Source organism: Petaurus breviceps, unplaced genomic scaffold (genome assembly GCF_028583685.1).
Source record: "Petaurus breviceps papuanus isolate PSGF00001 unplaced genomic scaffold, PetGlider_PUasm1.0 174, whole genome shotgun sequence".
In the NCBI taxonomy this organism is placed as follows: domain Eukaryota; kingdom Metazoa; phylum Chordata; class Mammalia; order Diprotodontia; family Petauridae; genus Petaurus; species Petaurus breviceps.
In genome coordinates, this window is record NW_027185761.1 from 69,326,728 (window position 1) to 69,337,950 (window position 11,223).

An 11,223-nucleotide genomic window follows, 5' to 3' on the forward strand; every position below is an offset into this window, starting at 1 on the left:
TTCCCTTCCCTTCCCTTCCCTTCCCTTGCCTTGCCTTGCCTTTCCTTTCTTTTCCTTTCCTCTTTTTTTTACTTTTTGGAGCAGGAAGGCAGGGCAATTGGGGTTAGGTGACTTGCCCAAGGTCACACGGCTGGTAAGTGTTGAGTGTCTGCGGTTGGATTTGAACTCAGGTCCTCCTGACTCTGGGGCAGGTGCTCTATTCACTGTGTGGCCTAGCTGCCCCTGGTACAGTTATTCTTGGTTACAGAAAAGCAATGGCTCCTGAGAGATCCCAGAGGTGTGTAGGGGAAGTCTTCCAGATAGTCACACAGTATTGTGTTGACCCACAAAATCTCCCGGCAGGCCAGGCCCTCAGGGGCCATCTAGTCTATCCCATTGCTGATTACAGATCCCCTCTGGGCCGTGCTCAGTGGGTGCTTAGTCTTTTCTTGAAGAGCTCTACATGGTGGGTACCCCTAGCCCCTGAGTCTTCCCCTGCCCCTCTTGGCCTGATCTATCATCCTGAGGCTTTAGACAGACAACAAGTTGGAATTTGACTCTGCAACTGAGTAGAAATGAACCAATGGCTTTAAAAAAATTCAGTCTTAAGAAGGAGCCACACATTTTAGAATAAGAAGAGAGGACAGGTGTGTTGTTTTTCAAGGGAATTCCTGCAGATAATAAAGCAATTAGAGAAAACCTCAGGGAAATCATTGGACTAGTTTTACTTTTTTCTTATTGCTTTGAAGCAGCCCACTGCCATCGGGCATTGATTTATTTCACTCTCCTTATATTTTGCAAATTTTTATTAAGAAAATGGGTCACTTGCCTTAAATCCTATTACTTCAATCCACACTGATCTCAGCCTGCTCTGCCCACTTACATTCCATGTTACCTAATTTATCTTTGAATTATAGACTATGCTCTACTTTTCTACAATAATTTCATGCTTATTACTCTTGGCTTCTCAACTAGACTAAGCTCTTTGAGGGCAGAGACTTTGTCTCAAATTTTGTTGTTATTGATTGAAAAGTGTATATTTCAAAGGTCTGATTAAGTCGATTCATCTATTGTCCTTCCTATGAAGGAAGATGCTATCTGCATGTTTGTAGTTAATTTGGGTATTTATACTAATCAAAACGACTTAGTCACTCAAAGTTGTTCTTAAAACAGTATTGTTACTGTATACAACATTCTGCATCTATTGTCCTTACATATTTCTTCTGTCAGCATCATTGGGCTGGATTATTTCTTTGGTCCTCTGAAGGGACCCAATGTTTAGGGACAATCTTCCTCCCTAGGAAGAACACAGGCATTGCTCTCCTACCTCATATTTAGGGAAAAATTGGACTCAATTCTTGCATAATTAACACAGAACTAGTAAGTTTCCTGCCTGACTCCTCAGTCCGAGCAGTTCTTCGCTCCTGGCCTACACATCCTCTTTGTATTTTTTATTTCTTTTGGTGCCAAACTATTCGATGGCTTTCTTTTGAAATGATAATAATAGCCAACACTTACTAAGTCCCTCAGAGCTTACGAAGTGGTTTGTCTGGATGACATCGTTGGATCTCACAATGACCCATTTTGGCAGGTTTTAATATGGTTTATGCTTTACACAAATTGAGAGAAACTAAATGATTTTTCCAGTCATCCAGCTGGCGTTTGTCAGAGCCCCTGGACTTGGAGTCAGAAAGATTTAAGCTTAAATTCAATTTCACACATTGACTAACTGCTGTGTGACCCTGGGCAAGCCACCTAAACTCTCAGCCTCGGGAATAGGAAGAGTACCTATGTGGTGTTCAGATGGGTTAACTTATGTAAATCCTACTATAAACCCGGAAGCATTACATAAATGCCATGTTATTAAAGTTATATTATATATGTATACATTCTAGTTATTTTTGTTAATGGTGTTGTTGCAATTGTTAACTCAATAACCTCAGGAGAAACAAAATGTCCGGAGACCCAAAGAGCCTTGGAGAGATTCCCAGCAGGTATAAATAATAATAACCCCACATACAGGTAGTTTTTTATGGTTAGCCAGATACTTTCTTCATGCTTACCCTGAAAATCTTTACAGATGAGGAAACTGAGAATCAGAGAGGGGAACTGAGTTGTACAGCGGTAACCGTTTCAAATCCAATTGATCCAGGCTTATTACCATGGTTGACATAGCAAGAAGGTGCTTAAAAGACCTGCTCAAGCATATAAATGACCAGAAAAGGAAGGATGGCAGTGGGTGCTGCAAGGTCTGCACCCACCAGCAGCAGTGGAATAAGAGAAAGGGTCTCCCACCTCTTGGCTGAATGCCTCAGCCAGTAGGTATGGAAGGACAGAGACAAGGTCTGTGTGAGCTAAAAAGGCAAGAAGGGGCCATGATCTGCCTCAGTAACATGAGAGGATCACCTGGGAGACTATCCCAGAATGAAGAAAGGAAGCTGTAGGAGGCAAAAGGCTCAAGAGAAAGATCCCAATTTGTTTGTTTGTTTTTACCGAATTAGAATACAGCAATAATGAAATTCATTTGGAAGAACAGAAAGTCAAGAATATCAAAGGCACTAATGAAAAAAAAAGTAAAGGAAGGACGTTTAGCAGTACCAGATCTTAAACTGCATTATAAGGCAAAAATTAACAAAACTATCTGGTCCTGGCTAAGAAACAGAAAGGTAGATGAATGGAGCAGAATAAGCATACCAATTACAGAAGCAAATAAGTATAATAATCTTGCATTTGATGAATATAAAGACAGGTTTCAGGGATAAAAATTCGCAATTTGGTAAAAATTATTGGGAAAACTGGAAAGCAACATCTAACAATATAAGGTCAAATAGGTAATGACCTGTATATACAGAGAGATATTGTGAGAAAATTTTTAGAACATGGAACATGTTACCTATCAGATTTATGGATAGGGGAACAATTTATAAATAAGAAGTAGAGAGACGTATGAGGTGCAAAATGGATCATTTCAATTGCATTATTTTTTTGTACAAATAAACAAATATAGCTTAGATTGAAAGGAAAGTAGAAAGCTAGGGAAACTATACACAATTGTCTAATTTATAAGAAAATGAATCATTCCCCAATTGATGAATGATCAAGGGATACAAAGAGACAGTTTTTAGATAAAGAAATAAAAATAACTTACACTCCTATGAAAATTGCTCTAAGTAATTATTGATTAGAAAAATGCAAATTAAAACAACCTGGAGATATCATCATATACCTATCAGATTGGCTAAAATGATTAAAGGGGAAATTGATAAATGTTGGAGGAGATGTGGAAAAAATTGGACACTAATTCACTGTTGATGGAATTGTGAACTGATCCAACCATTTTGGAGAACAATCTGGAATTATGCCCAAAGAGTTATTAAAATGCTTGTACCCTTTGTTCCAGTAATACCAACAGTAAGTCTATTTCCAAAGTTGATTATGGAAAGAGGAAAAGAACCTATGAGTTCTAAAAGATTCATAGCAGCTCTTTGTGGTGGCAAAGAACTGGAAATTGTGGGGATGCCCATCAGTTGAGGAACAGCAGAACAAGCTGTGGTATATGATCATGACCGAATTCTACTGTGCTATAATAAATGATGAGCTCGATGACCTTAGAAAAAAGCATGGGCAGACTTGCAGAAATAGTGAAGAGCGAAATGAGCAGAACCAAGAGAACATTGTACATAATAACAGCCATATTGTTTCAACAACATCTTTGAGGGAGGGCTGGGTGGTGCAGTGAGTAAAGCCCCGGCCGGAGTCAGGAGGACCCGAGTTTGGTTGGTTCTGGCCTCAGACACTTAACAACCACACAAAAAAACTAGCTGTGTAACCTTGGGCAAGTTACTTAACCCCAATTGCCCTCCAAAAGGCCAAAAAAAAAAAACAACCAAAAACTCCAGCATCTTTGAGCAACTAAGTCATTTTTGACTACTATAAATGCCCAAATTAACTACAAGGGATATATGAAAGAAGATGCTATCAGCATCCTGAGAACGAACTAATAAATAGGAGTATGTATAGAATGGTTTTTGTGTCTAATGGTGGCCACCTCTAGGGTGGGTGTGAGGGGAGGAAAGGAAGAAAAAAAGGACAAAAATAAATTTAGATGATAGCTTTATTATGGTATTAAAAAGAAATAGCAAAATGTTCACAATAGATGTGTAGTTTCATGTACAATCCTCTGGGTCCTCCCCCCCCCCCATTCTACTATGTTATGGAAATGCTTGTTTTCCTTACGTTTAGAATGAAATGAGTAAATTTTTTTTTTAAAAAGGTCTCACAATACAGAGCCCCAATCCTTCCCTCTTTGCACAGTTCTGAGACTAAACTTGGGGAACCAATCGGAAAATACATTTCCTGTTATCCAGGAGAAAATTAGAGCCCTTGATGACCTCAGAACTGACCTCCAACCTCCAATGCCACCTGCACAAACCCTCTTTGGAAATCTTGAATGAGGATTCTTTAATTTAGCAGACCCTGGCTGCCCCTTCATCTTTAAAGGAGGAAAATGCATGTGTGAGCAGTGCCTCTGACGCCTGCCACCGGTGTAACCTTGGACAAGTCACTTGACCTCCATGGTGAAGTTTCCTCATCTGCAAGATGAGGGGGCTGGACTAAATTGCTTCTAAAGTGCCTTTCAGGTAAATCTAGGATCCTATAAATGTAGCCTCTCTGGGCCTCAGTTTCTTCCTCTGTAAACTGAGGGTCTTGGACCAGACCCTTCCTGAGGTCCGTCCTTTCCTCCTCTAAGTCTGTGATCATATTAATTTTAAGACAGATTCTGTACACCACTCAGGCACCGTCCCAGGCCCTACAAATGACTCCTTCGGACTCTGTTGAGTGATGGGACCTTATCACCCACTGCCAGATGCTTCCTCTGGCTGGTGAGCCCGAGCTGGAGCAGAGATACTTCCTAAGAACCTGGGCAGCTGTGAGAGAAGGGGAAAAAAGAGAAAGGAAATCTCCCCGTTGGGCCACGGGCCCCAGAGCCAGTTCTGGCCCCCGACCCGAGCTTTGAGTAGAGCCCAGACAAGACTTCCTGTGCTGCCACACCGCCGTCACCTGTGTGTATCTAGCTGGGGGCCCGGCAGACAGTGCGGGTTTCCCAGGTGCGTGAATACCCAGTCAGCGAGTTTTTGTTCGGTGTGTCTGTGCTTCTGACTCAAAGTGCCATCCCAGCAGGCACAGTAGTACAACCCCGCGTCCGCCTCGGTGACTTGGTGGATCCTGAGGCTTGCCGACAAGTCGCTCTCTCGTTTCTTGGCTTCGTACCTCTCCTCACTGATTCCGTTCTCGTGAATGACATTCTCATTGGACGAAAGATAGAGAATGCGCTCCGGAGGCCCGCCGGGCTTCTGGCGGTACCAGTGAATGTAAGCGTACCCAAAAGGAGTCACGTTCACTCGGCATTCGAGAAAGGCGGTGTTACCGCTCCTCTTCGTGTTGGACGGTACCAACTGGGTCAGCATGGACTCCATGTTTGCACCTACAAGAGAAAGCAATTGTCCTGAACTGCCCGATGCCCAGCAACTGGTGGCCAAGAAACCAAAATGTACAGCTGGTGACTGTGGGCTGGAGTTGGGCTTTGGGAGGTGGATAGTTCAAGTTCAGGGCATAAAAGAGTCTTTAAAACGATCTTATAATAAACACTCAAAAATACCTGCTGACAAATGCTCCAAAAATTCTTACAAAGCAGTTGTTAAATACTTTCATGAATTATACATAAAAATAATCAATCACTGGGCCAATGATAACTGTATCCTTTATTTATTAAATGGACTCCCTTGGTTTTTTCAGGGTTAAAGGAATTTTTATTTTTTTAAATGCCATTTTAAAATTTAGAACAAAACAAGCATTTCCATGACATAGCACAGTCATTGTTTGAATAAATAAAGGAATTTGTCAGGCTAGTCTGACTTTTTTTTTTATCTCCTTAGAGAATGAAACAGAGACTTGGACTCTCCAACTAGGAGAGAGCTGAAAGGCCCATGGATGTTTCTGTTTCTGTCTTTAGAGTAACTCAAACAAGGCTAACCAACTGCATTTACCCACTCAGATGGAGGCTTGGAAATGCTTTTCAGGCAGCCAGTGCTCTTCTGGTAGAGATTGTGGCCCTGGTAGTACCTTTGCCAGGGTCACCCAATTGGGTAAGTGACCTCAGACAGGACTCCAACCCAGGGGCTCTGACCCCAAGGTCAGTGCACCAGGCTCTATCTCTTAGAGGAAGAGATATGGTGTTGCCTTGAAAAGAAACCTTATATTCAGTCTTTTGTCTGACAGTTCAGGTTGACCGTCTCTGGGAAGAAAGGGTCAGGTTTTTTGCCCTCACCCATTTCTTGACCCCTCCACAAATCAATACCAAGTAAATGACAAGAAGAAAGAACTCACCAGTCCCAAGAAGAGCCAGGATCAGAAAGCAAACCAGTGACATTCTGTTGGTTCCCATAATGTGCACGGAGAGGGTCAGAAGTCATTCATCAGAAGGGAAATGATACCTATGTTGGAGGGGAAGGAAATGACTCTAAGCAGAAAGCAGCTCATCAGAGACACTTTTTTTTGGCCATGGATGCACAGTCACCCACAGGGGAAAAGGGGTCGAGGTTAATTCATTGGCGATATTTCATTGAATTCCATCCTTTAGCTGTTCACAATCAGTAATCTTGTTCACATGTCCCTTAATTAGAAAAGGTGGTTCTTAGAAAGAAAATGAGGTTCTTATAATTGGTGCCTCAGTTTTCCCTGGAAATTGTGAACATGGGTATAACATCTGCCTTGTAATCTAGCGCATCGGGAGCACGGCTCTGATGCATGTGTGTTGCTTTGTTTCTCATCATACATGGCATGTGCCCAAACACACCCTCACCCCAAATTGTGCACCAACCCCCTCCTCAAACTTATCTCTTAAATGTTACCAATGATGTCTCTGCTGGGAAATCCATGGTATTCCTCTCAGTCCTCAACCTCATTGGCTTCTTCAGAATTTACCTCAGTTGACCACATATGGGGTTAAATAGAGCAAAGATGTCTCAACAAGGAGCATAAGACAAAAACTTAACCCTCAAGAGCCTAAAGATTTAATGGGAATGTAAATAATGTGGAGAAGAGCAGTAGGAAGGGGTGCCCTGACATGCAGGGAAATAAACCTCCTGCCACCATATAAGTGAACTCCTCCATTTTGTGGGTGAGAATAACAATGTGGGAGATCACATGGATGGGGAGAGGGGATCAGAATGACAGAGGGAAGCAGCTGATGGGTCCCCACCAAGCCCATGGAAGAACAGTGAAGGCTTAGCCATTCTTCCAGGCTCTGAACAACATTGAAAGTGATGGGAAAACAGGCTAAAAAATTGAATCAAGGGACTGGGCTGGCACCTTGAGGTGGAGCTCTCCTCTAAGAAGGGACTCTTTGTTGGTACCATTAAAGCACATTCCAGTGGGAGAAGTTTGTGTCTGTGCTAAGAAACAGGTAACTTTTAGTAGATGAGGAAGCTAGGTGGCACAGGAGAGATTCCAGGCTGGACCTGGAATCAGAAAGACTTGTGTTTAAATCTGGCCTCAGACACTTGCTAGCTGTGTGACCTTGGGCAAGTCACTTAACACTGTTTGCCTCAGTTTCCTCAACTGTAAAATGAGGATAATAGTAGTAATACATCTCAGCATTATTTTGAGGAACAAATGAGATCTATGTAAAGTGCTTAGCCCAGTGCCAGGCACACAGTAGGTACTGTATAAATATAAGCTATCATTATCATTATTATTATTTTTACACCTTGGAGAGATTTATGCTCCAGGAGACTACCTAAGGCTGTGCCTCCTGGACATCATCTGTCCTCAAAGACTCACTGTATGATTTTCTAAAGGCAGCTAGTTCCCAGAATATTTTGGAACAAGGTGAGTCATATGACCAGAAACTGGCTAAGACTGTCTTAAAGACCGCTAGGCAAAGGCAGGGAGTGGGAACAGGACCCTGGACTTGAGTGGCAGCAGAGGCCTGCCACACACATCCCCTCCCATAGGATCCTGATGTTTTTAATGGGGCAAAGCAGAGAACTGAAGACTAGGCTAAGAGCTATGAAGCAGTACCTTAGAGGAGGATGGGAAGATCTGAAATGTGATGCTCTTCATGAGATGCACAGAAAGTAAAGAAGGACCAAGTCCAAATAATCAGACAAACGTTTATTGTGCAGTTGTTTTCAGTGCCACCTGCCTCTTTGGGACTCTGTTGTGAGGAGTGATTGGCTGTTTCCTTCTCCAGCTCATTTTACAGATGAGAAAACTGAGGTAAACAGGGTTAAGGGACTTTCACAGGGTCACATAACTATTAAGTGTCTGAGGTCAGATTTGAACTCAGGAAGATGACTCCAGACCTGGCACTCCATCCACTGTAACGCTAGCTGCCCCAAACATTCTTAAACACTAGTACATTTCAGGTATTCTGCTACATACTGGGGATACAAAGCAGTGCCCTCCCATTTCCCAACCCTCCCCCCAAAACAAGTGTACCTGCTCTCAAGGAGCTGACAATGTGATGGGGACACAACAGGATAAGATGGAGGTATTGAATAGAAGAAAGGTCTTCTCATTATTAAGTGGAATCAGAAAAGTTTTCCAGTAGAAAATGAGATCTTAGCTGAGACTTGGAGGAAGCCAGGGAAGCCAGAAGGCAGAGATGAAGAAGGAGAGAGTCCTAAGCATGGGGCACAGCTCTGTGTGTATGTGTGTGTGTGTGTGTGCATGCAGGTGTGTGTGCATGTGTGCAGATGTGTGTGCAGGTGTGTGTGTGTGGGTGTGTGTGCAGGTGTGTGTGTGTGTGTGTGTGTGTGTGTGTGTTTCTGGGTGAAGCACCATGGAAGGTAGGCCACTGGTATGGCAGGAAGGGGCCAGATTTTCTATTTGTTCCTAGTGGTGTCTTCCATTTCCGCCCCCCCCCCCCCCCCCCCATGGATTCCCAGCTTTCTTCAGTGATCCAGGCCAGTCATATTGTCCTACAGAGGGACTTTCATGAATTCTGTCCAGCTGCCAGTGCCCTCCCCCCCCCACCCAAATTAGGCTATATTTCCTTTTTATGGGAGGGAGCTGGGGTAAAGGATAGAAAGCTGTCCTCAGAATCAGGAGTGCCCAAGTTCAAGTCATGCCTTTGACATAAGTGACCATGGGCAATTAATTGAAGCTCCCAGTAACCCATGAAAGACTCAAGATTCTGGCCTCTGTTGACAGAAGGAATTTCCTCACCTGGGACTTCCTGATGGGACTGAAACCATGGATCTAGTTCTCATCTCATGTTTTGGACATATTTTTGACTTTCTTATGTATTTGTCCATGTTGCTTCCCCATAAAACATACAGTCATTGAGGGGAGAGAAGTTTTTATTTTTTGTGCCTCTCAGACCCACACGAGGCCTGAAAGGCACTTTTTTTTTTACTGGACCTATGATTTCATTGCTGTAAGGAACTCCCAGTGGGGAAGCCCCTCAACCAGTGGAGATGAGCATATTCTGAAATGTGTGATCTTACAGCATGACCTGAAACATCGAGAAGTTAAGGTGTTGAACAGAAGACGCTGGATAAATGCTTGTAGATAGATGGAAGCGGTGTGTTTTTAATATTAGAGAGACGCTTTTGCAAAGAACAGATGATAGTTTTTGGAGCCTCATTTCCCTCAGACATTTTGTCCAGAAAGTTCCTTCATTTGTTATTGTTTCAATGGAATCTGTCTGGGGAGTGTTTGTAGAAATCTAATCCTTTTATCTCTTGAACTCTGGCTCATGAAAATGTTCATTTTGCTGGGATTTCCCTCCATGAAGCACCCTCAGTGCCCCTCCCCAAGCCCCCATGATCACAGATCTCCCTCTTTTTGTGCCCCCACTTCAGGTCTTGGTCATTTAGAGACACACGTTCTCTTTCGCTGTTGGTCAGACCATTTTCCCCAGAGTTATTGGCAGTTTCTTGAAGGGAGCCATGTCTTGGGCTCCTTTCATCTTTCCCACAGCACTGGGCACACAGCCTGAATCAACACTTGTTGACTGATGAAAATAATGAACCATAACCACCACAATGAGGAGAAATTGCATCTCAGTGTTGGAAGGCACTTGCCTGCTCACTCAGTCCAAATTCTACCTGAAAAAGCATTTGAGTTCATTCAGAGGCCTAAGGAATTGAGAGAGAATATTCACGTCTTCCTTTTTCCTGTTTCTCCTATTTTTTTCATGAGAAATATTGGATCCAATTGCTAACTTTGGCATGTGAGCTTTGAACAGGGGGCCAGACGTGGAGTCAGGAAGATCTGGGTTCAAATTCTACCTCAGACAGGTGATGATGGATAAGCATATGGATAAGTCATCTCTTAGCATCTCACCCTTTGTAAACCGGACATGGAAAGAGAGCCTATTCCACAGAAGAGGGTGAGATAACATAATATAGTGTAAGGCTCTCTGCCATAAGAGCAGAATGACTGAACTTGAGAATTAGAAGGGACCTCAGAAGCTGTCTGGTCCAACTCATCAAACCAATGGAAATCTTACAGCCCCATAGAGATGTTAATAATCATGATGGCGATGGAGGGAGTTTGGAACCTGTGTGAGTTTGAGCAGAAATGTGGTATGGCATAGATATGGGCCATGTGGCCTTGGGAAGAAATGCAGGAAGTGCTGCAGGCAGGCTGAGGATGGGAGTGAGAAATGAGGAGGGTGCCCCCAGGGAGGAGGATGTGGGGAGGGATGTGAGCAGGGCAGGATTCTTGTAGGAGTTGCCCTTGGGTGTTGACTACTGTGGTATTCCCAGCATGCACAGTAGTAGGTGGCCTCATCTTCATGTGTTACGGAGTTAATTGCTAGGAATGAAGATGTTTTGTCTTCATTCTTTTCTGCCACAAATTTGTTTTTTATATCACCTAAGGATATTTTGTTAGTGACCATGGTTGTGGAGACATAGAGCAGATGTTGCAAAGGCTGGCTTGGCTTCTGTTGGTACCAGTGTATGTACTTAGAACTAAAGTCTGTAGTTCCGGACACTCGACAAGTCACCCTTGCTGTTTTGCTCAGCTCTTTGGTGATGGAGACTTCAGGCTGCGTCAGTTTTAAAGCTGCATGTCCAACTAGAAATGAAAGAGAACATGGAGACATGAGGAGAATTTGGAGAATTTCTTCTGTTTCTCACCTGATCTGAAAAGAGGGAGAAGGTAACTCACAGGCCCAGAGGGCGGCCACAGCAAGCACTTGGCAGAGGCTCATTCTGGCTGTGCCAGTTG

At 43.3% G+C, this 11,223-nt stretch overlaps 1 protein-coding gene across 1 annotated transcript in view; it reads right to left on the bottom strand.

The window, feature by feature from the left end:
• Positions 1-6,485, bottom strand: part of TARP (TCR gamma alternate reading frame protein) — a 36,972-nt gene extending 30,487 nt beyond the window's left edge. Inside the window, exons 1-2 of the mRNA XM_069084383.1 lie at positions 6,367-6,485; positions 5,165-5,464 (exon numbers count right to left, since the gene is read on the bottom strand). Of these exons, the coding sequence (XP_068940484.1) occupies positions 5,165-5,464; positions 6,367-6,424 (358 nt within the window). The 5' untranslated portion in view covers positions 6,425-6,485. The remainder of the gene's footprint in view (positions 1-5,164; positions 5,465-6,366) is intronic.
• Positions 6,486-11,223: the final 4,738 nt, after the last annotated feature.